At 45.8% G+C, this 24,391-nt stretch overlaps 1 protein-coding gene across 11 annotated transcripts in view; it reads left to right on the forward strand.

Annotated features, from left to right (window-relative positions):
- LOC121281082 (prolyl 4-hydroxylase subunit alpha-2-like) overlaps positions 1 to 24,391 on the forward strand; it is a 110,536-nt gene that overhangs the window by 49,309 nt on the left and 36,836 nt on the right. For all 11 annotated transcript variants that reach the window (XR_005943808.1, XM_041193722.1, XM_041193730.1 and 8 more), the window contains 3 exons: positions 356 to 595; positions 13,461 to 13,657; positions 15,157 to 15,333. Coding sequence is in view for 10 of the 11 variants with exons in the window: in XM_041193722.1 (XP_041049656.1) it covers positions 356 to 595; positions 13,461 to 13,657; positions 15,157 to 15,333 (614 nt within the window). In the remaining variant the exon portion in view is untranslated. The remainder of the gene's footprint in view (positions 1 to 355; positions 596 to 13,460; positions 13,658 to 15,156; positions 15,334 to 24,391) is intronic.

Genomic DNA, 24,391 nt, shown 5'->3' on the forward strand with positions numbered 1-24,391 from the left:
GATCTATTTATACCTCTCTGTAATCTCTAAATACCTGCCCTGCTCAAATTCTGGATTCTTGCATATCCCTGATTTTAGTCACTCCACCATTAGTGGCCATGCTTTCAACTACCTAGGCCCTATGCTCTGAAATTACCCACCTAAGCCACTCTACCTCTTTTACACTGCTCTTTAAGATCTACCTCTTTATCCAAGATCTTACTCACCTGTCTTAACATCTCCTTACCTTGCTCAGTGTCAAACATATTTGGTAAAATTCCTGCGATACACCTTGGGATGCTTTACTACTTTAAGGGTGCTGTATAAAGGCAAGTTGTTGTTGGTAGTTCATACAGTTGCCAACTTTCTCTTGCAGGCGCGCAGCATATCGTCTTCCTGACTGTCGAGGATTCCTTTGAGCTGGGGAAGATAGCATACAATGATGGTGATTACTACCACACCGTACTGTGGATGCAGCAAACCCTCAAGCAGCTGGAAGAAGGGGAGCCTAGTGCCGTAACACAGGCTGAAGCACTGGACTACCTCAGCTACTCTGTATACCAGATGGGCGACATCCATCGTGCTGTTGATCTAACAAAGCGCTTAATTGCTGCCGGTAAGAACACAGAATAACTAACACAATAGAAGGGTATGGTAGCGTCGTGGTTGTGTTACTGCACTGATGACCCAGAGGCCTAGACTGAGAAGATAGAGAACGCGTGAGTTCAAATCCCACCACGGCAATCTGAAAATGAGAATTGAGTTTAAATTAAATCTGGGAAGTAAATCTCTCCTGCCTATCGCAGACCTTTTTACATAGGGACTTAGGACTTAGGAGCAGGAATCAGGCCATTCAGCCCTTTGAGCCTGCTCCGCTATTCTATAAGATCATGGTTGATCTGGTTGCGGGTCTCAACTCAACTTTCCTATCAGTCCCCATAACCCTTGACTCCCTTGTGTAGCTATCTAACTTAGCCTTGAATAAATTCAATGACCCAGCCTCCACTGGGAACAAAATTCCACAGACTAATAACCCTCTCAGAGAAAATAATTCCCCTTATTTCCGTCTCTTCTTAAACTGTGTCCCCTCATTCTAGTTTCCTCTACAAGAGGAAACATCCTCTCGGAATCCACCCTGACAGTTCCCCTCGGGATCTTATATGTTTCAATCAGATTATCTCTCATTCTTCTAAACTCCGCTGGATATAGGCCTAGCCTGTTTTGTTCTTCTCCATTCACTTGCTCAAAATCTATTACGTTTCTAACTTTTCTTGAAATGCCACAGACCTGAAATGTTAACTGCTGTTGCTCTCTCACCGATGCTGCCTGACCTGCTGAGTATTCCCAACATTTTCAATTATTATTGTAAATAATGGCTGGTACAAACATACAAATTAGGAGCAGGAGTAGGCCATTCAGCCCTTCAACTCCTGCTCCGCCATTCACTGAGATCATGGCTGATCTGATTGTAACCTCAACTCCACATTTTCGCTTATCCCCGATAACCTTTCATCCGTTGCTTATCAAGGATCTACCTACCTCTAACTTAAAAATATTCAAAGATTCTGCTTCCACCTCCTTTTGTGGAAGAGAGTTCCAAAGACTCAGCCCTCTGAGTGTCAGGAAAAGTGACCAAGAAGCTGTTGAATTGATGTCAAAATCCAACATGGATCATTAATGGTTTTCGGGGAAGGAAACTTGCTACCTTTACCTGGTCTGGCCTATCTTTGCCTCCAGTCCTACACCACTGGACTTGACTCTTAACTCTGGATTAACCTAGTCTGCCATTCAGTTGTAACAAACAACATCCAGTCATTTAAGAAGGCGCTGAGTGCAACTAAGGGTGGGCAATAAATGGACATCCATGCCCTAAGAGTTATTTGTCTTTTAAATGCCAAAATTGTTATGTTATGCAATATTACTACAAAAAGTTTGAATTTAGATTTGTAATTAAAACAGAGCTAGAGAAAGAAGAAAGAAATCTAGCAAAAGGTTTAGGATCTAATTGAAAAGGACAAGACTAAACCTACAATAGCAATACATTTTTCTTTTTTAAAAAAAAAACTCTTGGAAAAGACCATTAAGCCAAACAGGTTTACCCATTTTTTTCCATGAATGCAGCAGGCAAGTATTTCTGAATGTGCATGTTTGCTGGTTGAAGTGGTGCTACTCGATATCTTGGCAACCTTTATTGTACAGCTATTCACCCCAGAAATCTGAGATTTATATAAACTTCCAACTCCACCATATAGACAGCTGTGAAAGCTAACACACTGGAAAGAACATGCATTTGTGCAACATTTTTCACCACTTCAGGACATGTCAGAATGTTTACAGCCAATTAAATATTTCTCAAGTGTAGTCACATTTATAAAGTAGGAAATGTGGCAGACACGTTGCACCAATGAAGGTCCCGCTTGATAATGACTTGTTATCCATTTTAATGGTCTTAACTGAGGAGTAAATATTGGCCAGAAGGGATCTCCATTTCCAGGGGGTGGGTGCGGGCTGGAGCTGTGTCATACAACCCGGGAAGAAGTAAGGAGACAGCCACAGGGGCTGCCGGGTGCCGAGGCGGGCTGTATAAAAGGTTCGCCTTGCTGCTGTGGGACTTCGTCCCAGTTAGAATAAATATAGAAAAGCCCTCCAGCCCTCACCCCTCACACCCCCTTACCAACCCACACATTCCCCATGCCCCATCCATGCCACCTCATGCCCCCCCCGGCCCATGCCCTCTGGCTTCCTTATGCCAAGCTATGGCACTTCCATGCCTATTGAGCCACTATACACTGAATAGCACCAATGAACCCCATAGTGACAATAGGACGTGCAAAAGAAAAGCTTTGTAAAAAAAACAGACATATCATTCATTATTTTAAAATAAGTTAATTTCACTACTGAAGTGTCACTTATCCAGACCCTTTCAAGTATCAATAACAGAAATCACAAACCTTGAAACCTCTTAAGCTCCTGTAAAAAAAAAAAAAATTGTAAAATTGACAGCAGAGATCAGAGAGCCAGAGGTGTCAATCAAGCAATGTTTTCCCTGGAGCTCAGGTGTTTCAACAAGAGTAATGGATTTCTGGGTTCTCAGCCAACTGATACTTTAAAGGGTCAGGATGACACTGTTATTGCCCTGTAGTGAAATGACTGCTTTTTTTTTTTACACATCCTACTGTCACTCTAGGGTTCATTGACTCACCATGTAGAACCAATGGACATGGATGTGTCCTAGCTTGGCATAGGGACCATGGGTGGCGGCTAGAGTGCCATAGCTTGGCATAAAAACAATAAGAGGCCATGGTGGGGGGTGTGTCATAGCTTGGCATGGGGGCATGAGGGGTCAAGGGGATGGCATGAGGAGTGGGGAGCTCTTACCTTAGCATAGAGGGCATGAAGAGGATCTTTTGCACTCACTTTTTTAAAGGTCCCATCATACAGACTAATGTTCACGACTCCTGAGGGGCCATGAATCATGACTGTTTAAAAACCTGGCCCAACTCCATGAAAATTGCAGGGGAGTAGGACATGCTTATCTCCACAATGGAGCGAGCCATGGACTGCAGCGGTTCAAGAGGCAGCTGAATATCACCTTCTCAAGTGCAATTAGGGATGGGCAATTATTGCTGACCCAGCCAGTGACGCCCATATCCCGTGAATGGATAAAAAAAAAAGCCAGGTTTGGAATGCTGGATGTGGCCTTTTGACCCAAACCAGTCCATGCCCTTTAGAGTCATTCCTGAAAATCAGGCAGCCCAGGAATGGGGTTGGGGCCTTTAAAGGGCTCACGAATCATCCCAAATCAATGAAAGTCCAGCCCATGGGATCTTTCACATGCACCTGAGAGGAAAGTGTGTGTGTGAACGTTTAAGCTACTTTGGCCCCCATTCATCTCTTTGCTAAATTACATGTTTTAATTCTGCTCATTTGTTAGACAATAGGTGCCAAAACTCAGAGGGAAACATTGCTTTAACATTGGGAACTGGGAATCTGAAAGCCAATGTCTCTTAGTGGATCTGTAAATAAGTTTTGGTGTTGCACAATACTATCATAGCAGTGCTATCTCTCCACCGTAACTACCTAAAACCACAATTCAGTCTGGCCAAAACAGACTACTTTCAACCACAGAGGATGCAGCTTGAATCACCCATCCAGTTAAGCCAGAAAAGTCTTGGGCTGCAGCAAGCAGTTTTATTCTGAAGTGGATTCCACCTCAGAGTGGAAGAGGGTAAAGGCCATGTGTTACACCTTTATTAAAGCTACAGCGGTTTGCCTTGTGTAATATTACTGCATTTCATACTAGACACCTATAAGGGAATGTTGCCTGGAAGGTGTTTACTTGTGGGTTTGGCCAAGTAAAGAGTTTTGGGGGAATGTTTTGTAAGTCTAACGTTAATTGTGTAAGTGTAATCTTATGTGCTTAAATTTTCTTTTATTTTGGTTAATCAAAACTTTACTTTAAATTTTTATTTAATCCCGAAAATGTTACTGGATCTCTTACTGCTGAGATTGGTATGGCGTCTTCTCGCTTCCAGAATACAAAAATAAGGCTGTGGCCCGTAAGCCAAGTTTCCGCCTGGAATTTGGTTTGCACGGAAATTAACACCGGCTGTGGTCATAACAAGTGTCAGTATAAGTTTTATGCTCTGAAATGGGACCTGAATCCACAAGTCCTTACGGTGAGGCAACCATACTATCCACTGAGCCACAGGTGACATCTTAAATTTTCAAAGATTGCTGAGGCTCTTTAAATGATTGCAGCAGCTGTACGCAGGGCTTCCTTTTCAAAGAACAACAATACCTGCTGTATAATTACATTGTACATAGTTACTTTGCCTAGACACCTCTTCTATATATATATATATATATATATGTATATATAAATATTCCATTTCATTTTAAGCGTTGCAGATCTTGCCTGCCTTTCACGAATGGTACATGTGGGTAATATGTACGTGCATGTTTGTTAGTACTAAATGGCGCCTCAGTGTATCAGAGTGTGTTTGAATTTGGTAACATAGGGCAGAATTTTACGAGTCAGCGAGCGGGCCCCGCCCCCGCTCGCCGATGTGTAAAATGACGCGCGGTGATGTCAGACGGAACCCCTGACCTCACCCCGCCCGATTTAAATTTTCAGGAAGGCGGGAGCGCAGCAAAATCAGCTGCGGGCCCGCCTCCCTGTCAATGGCCAATTGAGGCCATTGACGGGGTCAATTAACTAATTAAAGGACCTGCCCGTCCAACCTTAAGGGTCGGCCAGGAGCCTTGGCGGGAACTGGAAAAAAACATGAAACCTCATCCACCGGCAGGATGAGGCTTCATGTAGGGTTTAAACAATTTTAAATAAAGATTTTGTAAAAATTATGGACATGTCCCAACTCCTGTGACATTGTCTCATGAGGGGACATGTAAGGGAAATTTTATTTTTCTATTTTTGTCTTTTTTTACATTTACAGACAATCTCCCTGAGGCAGCACTTAGCCTCAGGGAGATGAGTGCGCTCCTTCAAGCGCATGAGCAAGAAAGCGCCCTCTCGATTTTGGGGTTTCCCTCCTCCCACCCACACAGGAAGTGTGTAATGCTTCTATGCGGATGTCATGCTAGGCGGGTAAAATGGCGCCACGCCTACAATTGGAAGCGCGCCCATACGCGCCCACTCATCAACTTCTCCCCCAACGGGGGAAAAATTCAGCCTATAATCTTCACTTACACTGCGATTCTTTAACAAATGGGAAGACATTGACCTGCAACTCGTGTGTTCATACAGCCTATCATTAATACCTCAATGATTTGAGATTAAGGCTCTGCTTTGAAACTTCAAAATGGTTTGTTTTTCTTGGACATCGAGCTTGCTTCACATTTGGATTGCTGCTTTTATTGATCTATCTCCAGAGAATAAATAAATGTTATAATGAACTAGCTTTGCCAAAAGCCACTCGCTGAGGTTTTACTTCTGTAGTTAAAAAAAGATTAGACACGAGAAGTATAATAGAGAAACCTTTCCCTATTCGCTTGTCGTGTGAAAACTGAGCTGATCCGAAGGAGCAGTTAGTACGGCTTCCAGTATATTGCTGGCCTTTAGCATCCTAGTTAAATTGAGGAGCTTAACACTGGGCAGGAATGGGATGAGAAAATAAGAAAGCTGGTTGATGTGTGGTTATGAATCTGTCTTCGCCTGTCAAACCTGAAATGGCAGCTCAGGAATCAAGAAACCATGGATAGTGCATATAAGAATTTGCAGGAGCAGTGTACATTTTGCCACAGGCAAGAACTCCCGCCGACGTTATAGATTAATAAAATGACCCCTTTTACATCGGGTTGCCAATCCTCCAGGATTGCCTGGGAATCCGATGATCTAAAGATTAATCTCCTGGCCCTGTGAACAACGGGAAGAAATTCATTAGGGACAATCAAAAAAAATAACCGGCTTTCTTTCCGTTGTCATGATAAGCTTTTGTTTATTGGAGATGGGGAATAAAAGGCTCTTCGAATGACAGACAAGCATCACCCAATCTGATAATAATGGGCTGAATTTAATGGTGCCCACCTGAGCGGGCATAGTAGGGGGGGTGGGGGGCATTGCTGGGAGAATCGGGTGGCGCATCCGTGTCGCATTCCTGGTAGGAAATCTGTCCCTAATGAGTTTGGGGGTGGGAATCCTATCAAGGGAACCTAAACTGCTGGCTGTGGGATTGGGCGAATTAATGACCCACTTGAGATTAATTTTACCCGAGCCCAGCAGAATTTTGTTGTGGCTTGGGCATTAACCAGGACTTGCACTGTTCCCCTCTGCCTCTGAAGGTCACCCCACAAACCTTGTCTTGTTTGCCAGCGGCCTGTTTGGGGGTTGGGGGGGGGGGGTTTCCCTCACTGACAGGCAATCAGTGCCCGATTTGGACCCGGCATTGGGAAGTTGAGGATGGGGGAAGTGAATGCTGAAAGCCACCCCTTTGCCTCCAACCCCGCTTCCCCCATCTCTCTCCTCCCCGCAACCCCATTGCCCCACTCACCTGTGTCCTGGGATCCAGTGGCGATCCTCTGGCTAGACTTGGGAGTATGACCGGTAGCAGCCACCACTCCCCGTGGCACTGCCAGTAATGGAGAGCTGCTAGCCTCTGCTAGCCGACTGTTCTTGGGGGCAGGATTTCCGCCCCACTGGGAGTTTGATTGCGTGGAAGGCTTGATGCTGGCCAGTTAAGTACCTGATTGGTATTTAAATAGCATCAGGCATCCTCCACAGAAGGGACACAGGTCTCCGACTAGTTCTGTAACTACTGGGGGCAGGGAAGAGGGGGGTCCTGTCACTAGAACTAAATTCCGGCCAATATGTTTGCTTTCCAGTTGGCCAGCTTCGCAGGAATGGACGTGTCAGGCAGCCGATGGTGGGAATGTCAGGTTGGGGTAGCTGCAGGCGGGGAGGACATGTGACAGAATCCCCAGGAATATGTCCAAACTCAATTTCCCGATGTGTTCGGATAAATCTATGGGAGTCCTAGCACCTTCAGTGGGATTTTCCACCCCCGCCCGCCACTGGGATCTTCCGGTCCTGCCGCAAGTCAATGGCCTCCTGGTTGGGGCCCCTCCTCGCCCACAGCGGGTCCCACCCGCGACGAGCTGGAAAATCCCGGCCGTTATGTGGGAGATTGAGGGGACTAACCATGTTAAAGTGGTGTGAGCCCAGAGGATTCCCTGCAATCCCTGGTGACTGTGTTTCAACCTCAGTATTTATCCAATCATTTCCTTTTTGTAAACACTACTGAATAAACATAATTTAGTACAACGTTTGAATATAATTAACAGTGGCATATGGTGTAATCATGCATAACATGTGTTGTCACTAATCACAATGAATTGTAGGGTTCAGTGACCCGCGTAGTAGACAGAATTTAATCCATGTGATAGAGGTCTCAATGCCTTTCCAGTGAGGCTCCTTTTATGAAGTCCCAATGTAGTAAGCGCCTCAGGCACTTAAGAGGCCAGCGGCAGGCCTTCATCAGGATGAAGGACCCCGGGGGGGAAATCCTGTCCCCAAGAACGGCCAGCTAGTCAGAGGCTGGAAGCTCCCCTTGCAGGCAGCAGCACTGGGGGTGGTGATAGCTGCAGGAATGCCAGGGGGCAACACCAGAGGCCCAGGATCAGCGAGGGACCCAGGTCACAGATCAGTGAGGGCGGGGTTGTGGAGAGAGGGTTGCTGGTTGGGATGAGGGGAGGGAGATCAGCAGTGAGCGTCGGGGTTTGGTTGTTGGTGGGCTCGCCCTTTCGCAATGCCGGGACCCTTGATCAGGCATTGAGGGCCTAACTACAAGGGACCACCCTGGGAGTCCACAAGCAAACCCGATTAATGCTTTGCTTTTCGGGCATCCAGCCTGGTGACTGCTCCACCTGCCTCTGGCTGAATAGCAGCAGTGGCCCCACTTAAGGGCCTCAATTGGTGCCAGGGTGGGAAGGTCGTACAGGAACCTTCCCACTCCAACTTAATTGGGATAGTAGTGGGGCCCCCACCCCTGATAGTCTAGCCCAATTAAATGCAGCTCCTGCTTCTAAACTCACCTTGGGGAAGGGCATTAAATTCCCTCCACTATTCGATGATGTAAAAATACATCTGTGTGCCATGAGTTGAATGGTGTAAAAGTTTATTTGTGCACTGTGTTGCATTCAACTATATGGGAGCTTCTGCCTTGTAGGGGTTGACAGGTAAATTATGAGGGCAGGTTGCGTAAATGATTTCCACTAACTTGTGTATAGAAGTTTGAAGGGTGATCTGATCGTGGTATTGAAACTGTCAAAAGGATTCGGTAGGGTAGATACAGAGAAACTATTTCCTCTGGTTGGAGTATCAGAAACAAGGGGGCATAAGCTTAACTACACTGTTTGGGAGGGACATCAGGAACCACTGTTCCACAAAGGGTACTAGGAATTTGGAAATCTGTGCCCGAGAACCTTGGATACTGGGTCAGCTGGAACTTTCAAGTCTGAATTGGATAGATTTTTGTTAGATAAAGTCTAATAAGGGATGTGGATCTAAGGCAGATAAATAGAATTCAGGTACAGATCAGTCACGATGTGATTGAGTAGTGGGGCATGCTCAGGGAGCTGAAAGGCCATTGCTGCTTATGTTTGCACATAAGGAGGACTGGGTAGGATATCTTGAGTATTGACTTGTGCACCAGGTTTTACATTACAGACGCAGGATCAAATACTAAGTGTTACAAGCTAAAAATGGGTTAGCAACAGCCTTTTCCTGTCCGTAGAATTTCTAATCTTCTTATTTATAGGCAAATGGAACTCCTAATGCAGATGCCAAGCAGCTGCACACTATATAAACCTGAAATAATATGATCAGATATGCCAAGGCAACTGGACTATAACCCTGAGAGAATAGGTTGAATTTTGTAAAGAGCACATTTAGGACAATATCAGGAATTGCTTGAAGCAGGGATTGAACAAATGTCAGAAATCATGTTTTGAGTTCAGCCCAACTAGATGATGGTTGGTATTTTGAAAGGATGAAGTAAAATAAACCATGGGACTTGTTTATTCATAGCTTTCTTATAAAGCTAATACCACTGCATAATAAATCTTCCTTGTGTTGTGTTTGTGGGGTTTAGCCATAGTTTTGTTACACTATAGGAATTTTCTGAAATAGGCTTGTGAGAACTTGTCTAATCTAAGCCAAAGCAATGTGGATTCTTTTATCCTTCATTATTGGATCCATTAATTAATGTTATGGTTTGCTGAGGTTATATTCATATAACATTCTGACAGTGAACATCTGTGAAGGAAGCAGGTCCAATTTGGAAATAGTCCAGAGTGCTTATAACTCCCAGGTCTCAGCTAAGAAATGTTCCTGTTAAGCTCACTGTGCTTTTGGATAGAACCTTTTTTAATTGTTGACCAGCAGCTGTGAAGGGGAAAATATTCAACGTTTTTAAGGGATCTAAGCATTAATGGTGAAATAATTCCTTTCATCATACTACTGCCTTTCTTCTTCTTCTTTAATGACTGCTTAAAGTGTTTTCGTATTTTCTTATTCAGCTGTTTAGAAAATGTTCTGTGCCATTTATTTAGGCCACCTGGGTTGTCATGATGGGCCCATGCTGAGAATTCTGGGAATATTATGGCTGCCAAAACCCCCATTTCCTCTGTAAAGGCCACACTTCTATCATTTACTTCATTATTTTAAACATAATGGGCTAGAAATTCATTGTTGCCATGCTATTTTACAAATCAAATGCAGGAAGGAGCCTGAAAGTCTACTATTTCAGACAGTGTGCAAGGTGTCTTGCTACTTAGCAGGAGCCCACCAAGTTGGTAGGGGCTGAAGTATAGGCGTCCAGGGACCGTGGCTGAAGCAGACATTAGGCTCTTTGCATATGCAGATAAGGGGGCTTAATGAGTGGTTCAGGACCCTACACCGAAATTGGTCTGCCCTGAACACAGCTGGTGCTGGACATGTTCTGTTCAGGACAACAAAGCCTCCATGCAGCCTGAATAGAAGAGTTCTAGGCCACCCAAAATGGTAAGCTTTCTAAAAATACTTGCCACAACCTGGCAGCCATCAAGAACAAGAATGGTCCTACCAATTCCACAGCAACCCTGAAGAACATTGACACCCGCAGTTGAGTGTCACAGGGAAGTAGTTAGACTCTCTATTTGAAGATGATTATTAGCTTCTGTGCAGCTAATGTTATTTGCCACATAACAGCCCATGCCTAGACATTGTCCAGGTCTTGCTGCACACAGGTGTGAACTGCTTCAGTATATGAGGAGTTGTGAATGCAAGTGAACACAACCCTACCATAATTTGAATGCATCTTTTTTCTGCGAAGAGTCACAAATGTAACTTTGTTAACTTTTCTTCATATTTAAGTCCTTGGTCATACAAATTAGGAGCAGGAGTAGGTCACTCGACGCCGTGAGCCTGCCCCATCATTCAATAAGATCATGGCTCATCTGATTGTAACCTCAAATCCATATTCCCACCTACGCCCAATAACCTTTCACCCCCTTGCTTATCAAGAATCTATCTACCTCTTCCTTAAAAATATTCAAAAACTTGGTTTCTACTGCCTTTTGAGGAAGAGAGTTCCAAAGACTCACGACCCTCAGCGTAAATAACCTTAGTGATTGTTCCTAATCTGGCAGATTTTGAACTTAGGTGTCAAGTATCGACCCTACAGTCCGGGCTTGTCCTGGAGGTCCATCTGTGGTGTGCTAGCTGAAGACTTGTTGGATTAAAGTCTCCCGGGTGTCCCTGCCTCCCTGCAGCATGCATGGGTCAGCGTCTAACCCCTCAGCATTTCCCTGTGCATGCTCACCCTTGGACTTACTGCTGGACTCATTGTGTGCAACCACAGTCACTGCATCGATGTCTTCATCATCCACTGCATCACCCCTTTCCAGCGCAAAATTGTGGAGAGCGCAGCATGTAACCACTATCACCGCGAAATGACCTGGGGGGAGGGGGGGGTTACTGTCGTGCACCCCAGAGCGAACCAGGCATCCGAAGTGCATCTTGAGAAGACTGATGGTTCTCTCCAACACAGCCCTTCTGCAGCCGTGGCTCCTATTGCACTGCTGCTCAGCTTCTGTTCTTGGATGGCGGAGAGGCGTCATGAGCCACCTTCTGAGGGGACAGCCCTTGTCACCCAGCAGCCATCCATCCAGCCGGGCTGGAGCACTGAAGAGTCCCAGCACCTGGGAGTGTCTGAGGATGTAGGCATTGTGCGAGCTGCCTGGGTACCTTGCACAGACTTGTAGAATCAGCATCCTGTGATCACACATTATCTGCACGTTCATGGAGTGGAAGCCCTTCCTGTTGACGAAGGCACCGAGCTCACCTGCTGGTGCCTTGATGGCCACATGTGTACAGCCTTTTGTACCCTGGACACGGGGGAAACCACCAATGGCCACAAAGCCTCTGGCTCGCTGTGCCTGACTTGCCTGGTCACAGCGGAAGTGGATGAAGGTCAATGCACGCCTGAGCATCTGTAACCTGCTTGACACAAGTGTGGACAGCTGATTGAGAGACACTGCATGGGTTACTCACCGAGCCTTGGAAGGAGCCAGAGGCATAGAAGTTGAGGGCAGCTGTGACCTTCAGAGCCACTGGCATGGGGTGTCCACCCACACGGCGGAGATCTCAGGCCCAATCACCTGACAGATATAGTTGACTGTCTGCCTTGACAGACGGAGCCTCCTTCGGCACTGCACCTCAGTCATATTGATGTAGCTGCTTCGCCGCCTGTGTACCCTGGCAGCAGGATAGTGGCGTCTTTTGCAGCCCCTTCCTCCTTGGACTACCCCTTGACCCTACACCCCTTGTGCCTGCGCCTGTCCTCCCAAAGGCAGCTCTCCTGGAGGCTGAATGTGCACTCATGCCCTCCTCCCCCTTCTAGCCCTCCCTTCCTCCTCAGAGGAGCTGCCTCCAGTGGAGAGTTTAGCTCCCATTCCCAGGCTAAGGGAAGGCTTCCAGAAACCTGCAGGCCCAGAAAAGACTCCTCACTGCAGAGTGCTGACCTAAAGGTTAAGAGTCCAGACAAAGCAGCTGGTATGCGTTTTGAAATATTGCACATCACACAGGCAAGTTTCAAAAGCTTTCAAAAATAAATACTTGACTGTGCACACTTGCGACCCCAGTGAGCCCTCTTATCCCGCCCGTGGATGAGGTTTATACAAATCTGTCCTACTCTCCTGCCCGTGCACCACCCAGAAGTTTGTACGGGCGCCGAAAAATCGTCATCTATTGGTGAGTCAAGGTCCTTGACTGGCCCATTAATTAATGACGGGTGCATGTTGAACATCATTGCGCGCCCGCCCAGCGAAATATCGCATTGGCATGCGGTGACATCAGGACGCTCGCCCGAAGTCACCGCGCATCCTTTTACGCACAGACATGCAGGGCCAGCCCCCACACACCAACGGGAAAATTCTGCCCAAATGGCCAGATAACTTTCCCCCTCCGTGATGAGTTACAATGTCTGCAGCTCAGCCTTCAGCTCAGGGCCAAAGCTCCTCAAGCCGCAGGCAGTTACTGCAGATGGGGTTGCCATGGATTGCAGTGGCATCCAGGAGCTCCCACGTGTTGTAGCCATGACACATCACCCGCCCTGCCATCTGTATTGTGTTACTTAAATACATGTAATTTTCTTAATTAATTTATAGTTCTCCTCTTCATTGAACTCCCTCACTCACCAAACTCCCAGCTTGAAGCTCTGTGCACTCAAAGCAGCACTCAGTGCAGACCATCCAGCATTGAGGAACCCCTGGTTTTATACTTGTCATGCTTATTGTTGATGCTTATAACCTCTCAATTACACTGTTTTAAAGATGACTGTAGGTGACTAGCAATGCATGCAGTAATCCAGTGGGGTATGACCCTAACAGTGTTTGCTTTTTAAGATATTCCTTGAACACTGCCATTAAAAAAAATCTTTCCCATTATAATTTAATTGTATCTTACTTCTTACCTCCATGTTTAGATCCAACACATTCAAGAGCACAGAGTAACCTCGACTACTTTAAGAACTTGATGTATGAAGAGGGGAAAAGTGATCAAAGAATGGATGAAGAATTCTATCAATCTCAGTCAAAGGAGGAGGTCTACATGCGGCCAGATAACTATCTATCTGAGCGGGATTCATATGAAGCTCTGTGTAGAGGAGAAGGAGTTAAAATGGTAAAAGCACAAAAGGAAGAAGTCAAAATAGTAAGAGTGCACGAACAAAAATGTTTAGAGTGGTGTTAAGAATTCTGTCGTGGTTGACTGGACCTGGGTTATGAAAGAGGTGGGATATGTATTTTCTAAGTCCCTTGCTGTAAAGCTCTCTACAGTCTGGTCTAATTTCTTTGTGTGGCGGGTGGGGGGTGCTCATTTAATTCTGATTTTCAAGAAGGGTAACAAGTCAGATCAAGGGAACAATAGGCTTAATAGTTTGATGTCAATTATATAATAAGGAAGATGTACTTTATCATCATCTAGATAAAGCTTCTGAACTAGAAGGCCATGTCTTGCTAATTTGCTAGAATGCCTTTATAAAGTTAGTAGCTGGAGGATGGGGGTACCCCATCTGACACCGTCTGCTTGGAATTTCAGAAAGCCTTTGATAAGGTGCCTGTAATCAGTTTCTCAACAAAGGGGAATCTTGTGAGTTTGGTGAGAAGTTGCTGCAATGGATTAGGAATTGGCTGCATTCTCCAAGGCAGAATGTTGGTTATTGATAGCTGTGGATCTGTTTGGAAGCTAGTTACGAATGGTATTCCACAAGGATAGGTGCTCCCATCATCACTTTGTAGTATCTTGATAAATGACTTAGATATATATTGGAGCAATGCTGTACATGAATGCTATAAAAATGTGTGCAGTTCTTTGAAATGTGGAGGAGAACAGATATAGATGTTCTGGAGAATGGGCCAAACTCTGGTGCTCAACCTTGATAAATGCTGTGTTACACATTTGGGAATGGCCAAGACAAAGCCTGCCCACATTGTGCATGGACTAGAAATGGAATCAGTAGAAATGGAAAGGATCATGGCATTATAGCTCCTAATTCTCTAAAGGCTCATGAGATATGCTGAGAGGCCATAACCAAGGCAAATAAGCTAGTTTATTAACAAGAGCTATTCAATGTGATGCAATATATATTATTTTTTCCTTGCACAAGACCTTGCACAAGACTGGATTTGGAATACTGTGCTCAGTTTTGGTCCCTTCATGGTGGTGTTGTAGAGGAAATGGAAAGGATTTAGAGGGTGCCATGGGGTGATGCCCATTGTAAGCTGCTTTAGTTGCCTAGCATGCTTAAAAAGCTAAAGCTGTTCACTTTAGAAATACATAAGCCTTGAGATGATTTGATGGAGGCATATAAAACTAAAGGACTAGATTTTGTTCCCATTGATAAACTATTTCAATTCAGTGAGCTGGCACAGCATAAGATGGGCTGAATGGCTTCCTTCTTTGCTGTATCTTTCTATGAACTTATATGAAACCACCTTGTGTTATTGAATTTTCCAGATTAGAACTAGTTTATCCTTATTCTAACTGTTGCCATCAACAATAGGTGAAAGCAGAATAACCAGGGATATCCCCACATGGCAAATAAAACATTTGATTTGAGAAGGGAAAGTGTGTCAGAGCTACACAGGCACTTCACTCATTAAATTTTGACTTTCCTGCAGACTACTCGAAGACAAAGAAGGCTCTTCTGCCGATATCAAAATAATAACAACCACCCGCGCTTAATTATCGCCCCAATTAAAGAAGAGGACGAGTGGGACAGTCCACACATTGTCCGTTTCCATGAGATGCTGTCCGAAACAGAAATTGGAAAAATTAAAGAGATAGCCAAGCCCTTGGTGAGTGAAGAACCCCATTCAATTTCATTTAAAGTGCATTGCAACACTGCTTTGTATATCTTCATGTGGCTAGTGGTTTGTGACCGCTGTTTTGAGGGACTGAATTGTTAATCCATTAATAAAATGGGCTGAAAAGACATCATTGTTCCTGCCTGAACCCTTAAAGATCTCTATCAAGCTGACTGGCTGTGGTATCCAACATCTCATTTCTAGTCCACATATTTTAGTACATTAGGGCCCACTTGGACCTTTCTGTGCATGATGCTTTCATCACTTATGCATTCTTATATGCGCATGAATAATCAACTGTGGAAAATATTACAACAGCTAGTTACATTAATATTTGAGTGCTGTGAAATACACAGAGCCAGCTCAGAAGAGATTGCCCTTGTCTAAATCTGACTACTTCAGTGCACCAATGTAAAATATCCTAGTTCAACTCAATGCAAGAATGCTGGTTTGGGTTTTAAAAAATTTATCTGGATCCAATGATAAACAGCCACTTCAGCAAATTCCCTGGCCTCCCTCCAACTCCCAGCATTTGTTAGTCGGATCATTGTGTGATTCTGACATTCATTTTGCATGTGTAAGTTAATCATTGTTGGCTCAACCAAAACATTGATTGTCCTTTTGTCAAAACTTGGCTGGAGGGGGTGGAAGGCTTCCAAAATAAGGGCGTGGCAAGTTCTGGAGCACTATCCTTCAGAACTATTGCCGGAATATTGTCAGGGCCCATAGCTTTTGCAGTATCCAATGCCGTCACCCGTTTCTTGATATTAACTTAAATATCTGTCCTTCTAGGTGTGTTTCACTTGTCTATTCACATGCATTGTTGAGGAAATATTGTCACATTTACTGCTAATTTGAGGCAGATTTTGTTACAACTGTGGTCCCTGATGCAATCTTGGCGATAGTAATCACAGCAAAATTATAAAATAGGGGGTGCAATGTTGGACCAAAAGAACATAAGAAATAGGTACAGGAGTAGACCATTCGGCCTCTTGAGCCTGCACCGCCATTCAGTAAGACCGTGGCTGACCTTGCATTTCGATTTCCACGTTCCCATCTAACCCTGACAACCTTTAATTCCCGTGCCTAACAAGAATCTATCTACCTCTGCCTTAAATGTGTTCAATGACCCTGCCTCCACCACCTTCTGAGGCAGAGAATTCCAAAGTCTCACAACCCTCTGAGAGAAAAAAATTCTCCTCAACTCAGTTCAAAATGGGCAACCCCTAATTTTAAAACAATGCCCCCTAGTTCTGGACTCACCCACAAGAGGAAACATCCTTTTGACATTCGTCTTGTCAGGTCCGTTCAGGATCTTGTATACTTCGATCAAATCACCCCTCACTTTTCTAAACTCCTGTGGAAACAAGCCCAGTCTGTTCAACCTTTCCTCATAAGACAACCCACTCATTCAAGGTATCAAATCTCGTAAACCTTCTTTGAACCGCCTCCAAAGTATTTACATCCTTCCTTAAATAAGGAGACCAAAACTGCATGCAATATTCGAGGTGCAGTCTACCAATGCTCTGTTTAACTGAAGCATAATATCCTTACTTTTATGTTCAATCCCTCTCGTAATAAAGGATACCATTCCATTAGCCTTCTTAATTACTTGCTGTACTTGCATACTAACTTTTTGTGACCCATGCACTAGAACACCTCGGGCTGAATTTTCTGGTTGGCAGGGAGGGGGTGGCAGAGCGGGCGCGAGTGGGCGTGGAACTGATCACCGCCATTTTATGCGGGCTGGCCAGTTAAGGCCTTCCCAGCGTGCTTCACGACTCCCGTGCACAGCGGGAGTGGGCGGGCGCCAATGGCGACCCAGCGGCCTGCATAAAGGAAGACCCTGGCAACCTCAGGCTGTTCTCAATGGCTGGGTGAAGGGCTGTGCAGAGGGGCAATGAAGTTCTCACAAGTCCAGGGCAGGGTCTAGTCTGCCCCTCGTTTTTCCGATGACTGTCTTGCTCGGCGGGAGGGGCTGGTTCCCCAGGACGGGAAGACGAGGCCCCCCACCACATGACGAAACGTGCCTGGGAGGAGATGGTGAGCTCCCACGACGTGGTGCGGCGCACCTGGATCCAGTGTCACAAGCGCTTCAACGACCTGTTGCGCTCTGGCAGGGCGAGTACCATGTTGGCATTGGTCATTTAATCCAACAGGTTGGCTTACACCCTGCTGCCCTCCCGCAAAAGTCTGAGTGTAGTGACTGCATTGAATCATTGACGGCATGTGTCCTTTGCTATGTCGTCCCAGCAAAGATGTTGCCCATTTGTACTAATCAATGTTCTCTCATTTTCAGGAGAAGAAAGCTCATAACGTGGCAAAGCATGTGAGGACTGGCAGTGGCCAGGCGCAGATCGCCATTCTTAGCCGCTTTGAGCAGGAGGCCCTGGATTTGGAGAGGTGCCGTGCACCCAGGTCCTCTGGTGTCGGTGAGGCTGGGGTGCTACGGCCAGGTATTTATGCCCAGCAGTGAGGTCAGCATTGTTCCCCAACAGCCATAGCAGTGCTGAATGTCAGTTGATTTAATTTTGCATCATGGCTTGACCATTGCTTATGGAAGGATGAGCGCACAATGATCCGGGGGACAGGGATGCACTTTGTCATTGTCTCCACATTAACTGATCCACTGTCCTTGTTCGTCCTTTCAGTATCATCGGAGCAGGGCTGGGAGGAGGAGCAGCAGAGGGCCCCTCTCACACCTGACGGGCCTGAAGTCTCACCAGTATCTCACCATCTCTGCCAGGCAGTCACCAGCACAGATACTAGCACCTCGGTGGGAACATCAGCTAGTGTCCAGGGGCACAGCGATGAGGGCATTCACAGTCGCTGGAGGAGCTGGCAGAGACAGAGAGTGCCCATGGCACCAGCAGTTGGAGGACTGTGGGGGGCCAGGCACATGCTCAGTCGGTGCATGATGATGTGCCTCTGAAGTCATCCGCAACGCGACACGTGCAGGAAATGCGGCCGGGTGTGCGGGAGCATCTGGGGGAAATACATGAGGCTATGCTTGGCTTGATCTCTACAGTGGAGGAGTCTACGTGGACTATCACCGATGCAATGAGCCACATGTCCGAAAGCCATGTATCCTCCATGGAGAGAGTGGCAACTCTGGTGGAGAGGCTCCTCCAGGATACCCATTGGGGCTCTCTGGGGATGCTCTCTGACCAGCAGGCCCTCACATCGGCATTTACCTCAACTGGTCAGTGCCAGTGTGGGAGATGGTCTGGACATCAGCTCAGTGCCCATCCATCCACGGTGAGCAGGGGGTTCCAATGTAATCTCACATCGGCACAGCAGCTGCCTGTCGTCTCTGCGGGCACCTCGCAGGGCGCTCCAGATGAGGTCAGCAGCTCCTCCGCCCCTCTCCCACTGACCATTTCATCCGGTGAGGCTGCGTTGACTGGGGAGATGCCAGCTGTAGAACTGGGAGATCCCTCCCAGGCGGGGCCTACACAGGCTGCACAGGCCAGAGGACGCCTGCCAAGGTCATCAAGGCCAACAGGGCAACAGAGTCAGCAGGCTGTCTCAGCTGTCTCTCCCAGCGATGGGGCAGCACCAAGGCGTAGCTCCCGTAAACAAAAACATAAGGCACCTTCGGCACACCACGGGTTTATCACTGCTTTTGTGAAGGTCTGAGATGAGGTCTTTATGATTTGCTTTGAATTGGAATACCATTGTCATTTTTTTGGATTAAGTTTCTTTACTTGTGATATTAAATTCAGACATGTGACCATAGCTGAGGGTGCCTCTTTTCTTCTGCATGTGTATGGTTTCCAAAAATGTTATGAGTGCCTTGTGGGACATTCAGCTTTATTAACAAAGCCCTTAGTTACTGTTCCTAACCTGGAGGATTTGGCACTGAGGTATCGAATATGGAGCCTACAGCCCAGGCTTTTCCTGGAGGTCCATCTGTGGTGTGCCTGCTGAAGGTTCATTGGATTAAAGCCTCCCGGGTGTCCCTGCCTCCCTGGAATATGTCGAGGTCAGCTTCTACCCCCTCAGCATTTCCCTGTGCATATTCATCCTCGGACTCACTGCTGGACTCATCGTGTGCAGCTGCAGCCACTGCATCTACATCTTCATCGTCCACAGCGGCCCCCCTTTCCAGCACAAGATTGTGGAGGGCGCAGCATGCAACCACTATCACCGACACACGATCTGGGGGGTATTGGAGTGCTCCCCCTGAGCAGTCTGAGCATCGGAAGTGCATCTTGAGAAGACCGATGGTTCTCTCCACCACAGCCCTTGTGGAGTTGTGGCTGCTATTGTACCGCTGCTCAGCTTCTGTTCTTGGATGGCGGAGAGGCGTCATGAGCCACCTTCTGAGGGGATAGCCCTTGTCACCCAGCAGCCATCCATCCAGCCGGGCTGGAGCAGTAAATAGCCCCGACACCTGGGAGTGTCTGAGGATGTAGGCATCGTGGGAGCTGCCTGGGTACCTTGCACAGACTTGTAGAATCAGCATTCTGTGATCACACACTATCTGCACGTTCATGGAGTGGAAGCCCTTCCTTTTGACGAGGGCACCAGTCTCACCCGCTGGCACCTTGATGGCCACATGTGTACAGCCTATTGCACCCTGACACGGGGGAAGCCAGCAATGGCCACAAAGCCTCTGGCTCGCTGTGCCTGACTTGCCTGGTCCCAACAGAAGTAGATGAAGGTCAATGCACGCCTGAACAGAGCCTCTGTAACCTGTTTTACATAAGCGTGGACAGCTGATTGGGAGACACTGCAAAGGTCACTCTCCGAGCCCTGGATGGAGCCAGAGGCATAGAAGTTGAAGGCAGCTGTGACCTTCAGAGCCACTGGCATAGGGTGTCCACCCACACAGTTAGGAGAGATCTTAGGCCCAGTCATCTGACAGATATAGTTGACCGTCTCCCTTGAGAGATGGAGCCTCCTTTGGTACCGCACCTCAGACGTATTGAGGTAGCTGTTTCGCTGCCTGTAAACCCAGGCAGCAGGATAGTGGCGTCCTCTGCGGTCCCTTCTGCCTTGGTCTACCTCTTGGCCCTGCACCCCTTGTGTCTGCGCCTGTCCTCCCAAAGGTGGCTCCCCTGGAGGCTGAATGTGCACTCCTGGCCTCCTCCCCCTTCTAGCCCTCCCTTCCTCCTCAGAAGAGCTGCCTCTTCAGATCAGCTCCCATTCCCAGGCTAAGGGAAGGCTTCCAGAAGCCTGCAGGCCCAGAAAAGATTCTTCACTGCAGAGTGCTGACCTGAAGGTTAAGAGTCCATCAAAGCAGCTGGAATGCATTTTGAAATACTGCAGATCACACAGGCAAGTTTCAATAACTTTGAAAAATAAATACTTGACTGTGCACACTCACGACCCCAGTGAGTCCTCTTATCCCGCCTGTGGATGAGTTTACACAAATATCTCCTACCCCCTGCCCGTGCGCCGACCCGAAGATTGCACGGGTGCTGAAAAACCAGTGTCGATTGGGGAGTCAAGGGCCTTAAGTGGCCCATTAATTAATGGCGGGCGCACATCGGACATCATCGTGCGCCCACCCAATGAAATATCACGATGGCGCGCAGTGACGTCGGAGCGCTCGCCCAATGTCACCTCTTGTCATTTTACGCGCAGGTGTGTGGGGCCCACCTCCGCCTGCCAAAGGGAAAATTCTGCCCCTAGATCCCTCTGTACCTCAGAATTATGCAACTGTTCTCCATTTAAATAACACTCTGCTTTTTCATTATTACTGCCAAAGTGAACAACTTCACATTTTTCCACGTTAAACTCCATTTGCCAGATCTTTGCCCACTCACTTAACCTATCTATTATCTATATTCATCTGCAACCTCCTCATGTCCTCTTCACAACCTACTTTCCTACCTATCTTTGCATCATCTGCAAACTTAGCTACCATGTCTTCATTCCCCTCATCTATGTCATTGATGTAAATTGTAAGAAGTTGAGGCCCCAGCACAGACCCTTGTGGGATTTCACTCGTTTCATCCTGCAAATCAGTAAAAGACCTATTTATACATGCTCTCTGCTTTCTGCCAGCCAGCTAATATTCTGTCTATGCTAACATTTTACCCCCTACATGCACCTTTATTTTCCGTAATGACCTTTCATGTGGCACCTTATCAAATGCCTTCTGGAAATCCAAGTACAGTACATCTACAGGCTCCCCTTTATCCACTGCATATGTTACTCCTTCAAAAAACTTGAATAAATTGGTTAAACATGATTTTCCTTTCACAAAACCATGCTGACTCTTCCCAATTGCCTTGACCTCTTCTAAATGCCCAGCTATAACCTCCATAATGATCGATGCTAATAACTTTCCCATGACAGATGTCAAGCTAACTAGCCTATAGTTTCCTGTTTTCTGCCTCCCTCTCTTGAATAGAGGGGTTATGTTTGTTACTTTCCAATCTGATGAAACCATTCCAGAACCTAGCGAATTTTAGAAAATTAACACCGACGTATCGACTACCTCATTAGCCACCTCTTTTAAGACCCTACGATGTAGTCCATTGGGACCTGGAGATTGGCCAGCCCGCAACTCCATTAATTTGCTCAGTACTGTTTCCCTAGTGATTTCAATTTCACCAAGTTCCTTTCTACCGTTCACTTCTTGATTTGCAGCTATTATTGGAATGTTTTTTGTATCCTTTATAGTGAACACAGAAGCAAAATATTTGTTCATATCTTCCACCATTTCCTTATCTACTATTAACTCCCCATTGCCACTCTTTAGAGGGCCAACATTCACTTTACTTACTCTTTTCCTTATTAAATACCTGTAGAAACATTTGCTATCCGTTTTTACATTTCTAGCTAGCTTCCTCTCATACTCTAATTTCTTCCTCCTGATTAACTTTTTAGTTGTTCTCTGCCATTCTTTATATTCTGTCCAATCATCTGTCCTGCCACTCATCTTTGCGGGGTTGTATTCTTTTTCCTTAAGTTTGATGCTTTCCTTAACATCTTTAGTTAACCACAGATGGTGGGTCCTCCCCTTAGAAGGTTTCTTTATAGTAGGAATGTACTTATTCTGAATACTCTGAAACATCTCCTCAAATGTCTGCCACTGCTTCTCTATTGATCTATCCTGTAGCCTAGTTTCCCAGTTCACGTCAGCTTTCATCCCCACATAGTTGCCCATATTTAAGTTTAAGATACTAGTCTTAGACCCACTCTTCTCCCTTTCAAACTGGATGTAATATTCAACCATATTGTGGTCGCTGCTACCTAGGGCTGCCTACGCTGAAGTCATTAATTAATTCTGTCACATTACACAACACCAAGTCTAATATAACCTGCTCTCTGGTTGATTCCAGAACATGCTGCTCTAAGAAATTATCTCAAAAGCATTCTAAGAACTCCCCATCCAGGCTAATACTGCGAATCCGATTTTTCCAGTTTGTGTGTAGTTTAAAATCATCCATGATTATTGCCATCCCTTTATCCCAAGCACACAATATTTTCTCTTGAATACTTTGTCCTACACTGTGGCTACTGTTCGGGGGCCTGTGGACCATTCCCACTAATGACTTATTTCCCCTACTATTCCTCATCTCCATCTAAACCGATTTGACATCTTGATCTCCTGAGCCAAGGTCATCTCTAACTATTGCACCAGTGCCCTCTTTGATTAACAGTGCTACCCCTCCACCTTTACCTAGTGTCCTATTCTTCTTGAGTGTCATGTACCCTTCAATATTAAGAACCCAGTCTTTGTTGTCTGCAGCCATGTCTCCATAATTGCTATCAGATCATATTTATTTACGTCAATATGGGCCAAGAATTAATTTACTTTGTTATGAATGCTACGTGCATTCAGATAGAGATGCACAGATGTAATCCAGAACTCACTTTACAGTCAAATATTCTATCCTCAAACTTTGCTTTTATACTATATTTATAGTTGAATATATATGTTGGGGTGGGGGATAGGTGGGTAGTGGGGTGGGGGGGGAAAGCTCAACTGCTGTAGAGAAACTCCTGTTCTCCAACCAACTCCACTTCTCTGCTTCCTAAATTTTCTCACCTTTTCCTGTTCAACTATAAATATAGTATAAAAGCAAAGTTTGAGGATAGAATTATTGACAGTAAAATAAGTTCTGGATTACATCTGTGCACCTTATAATAATAACAACATGCAGTTTTATAGCCAAAGTCTCTCCCATGCTCTAATTCCATTTCACTCAAAGACTGCAGTTGATCTTGACTGCCCATGTGTAGAGCCACCAGATATCACCCAATATTATATTAAGTATACTGCATACAACACTCGCTTCCTTTTATGTATCACGCTTACTTCCTGTAACTTTTCTCAAATCACACTATATCAATAACACCCCAGTACTCTATAAAGTGGATATTTCTCTAGCTCACCGTTGGCTGTGTGAAGAGAGATCTGCCAGTATCTATTAATTTTTAACACATTTATGTCCAGCCTCTCCCATTCTCTCCTTAGCCTAGGGACTCTGAAATGCCTTAACTGTGCAAGGTCAGATAACCCTGCATAGCCCTGGGACTTTCTTTTCTGCATAGTTTTAGACTTCATCTCGTGATTTACTTAACCATTGAGCTGATAGAGGAAGTTTGTGATTCCGCTCCTACAGCACCTATAACAGTATTAACCACATAGTAACATGTGGTTAACATTTCTGTCCGGCTCACCACCAGATAAGTGAAGACGTGAAGCCTCCAATTTGGGCTTCTTGCACATTCCAGATTTCCATCATTCCATCATTGTGGTGCCAGTCATAGGTGCTAGCTGTTAACCTGGTATCACAGTGGGGATGTTGGCAAGAGTACCTGGAAAATAGCACATTTTTAGGCTGCATTTTGCTACCATACACTCTTTCCTGGTGTTACAATTAAATCCCCCATTATCAGTAAGAATCTACAATGGGACAACACTTTGTGCAAATCATTACCTCACTGCACAGCTTATTTTGCTTTATTTTTTGGGGGGGTGAATTTTCGAGTCAACTGCGCACCCGCTGACCTGTCAACGGCCACTTAAGGCCCTTACAGAAGTAATTGAAGTAATCAATGGACCTGCCCGTCCAACCTGAAGGCT

The sequence above is a fragment of the Carcharodon carcharias genome, chromosome 8 (assembly GCF_017639515.1).
Source record: "Carcharodon carcharias isolate sCarCar2 chromosome 8, sCarCar2.pri, whole genome shotgun sequence".
Taxonomy (NCBI): domain Eukaryota; kingdom Metazoa; phylum Chordata; class Chondrichthyes; order Lamniformes; family Lamnidae; genus Carcharodon; species Carcharodon carcharias.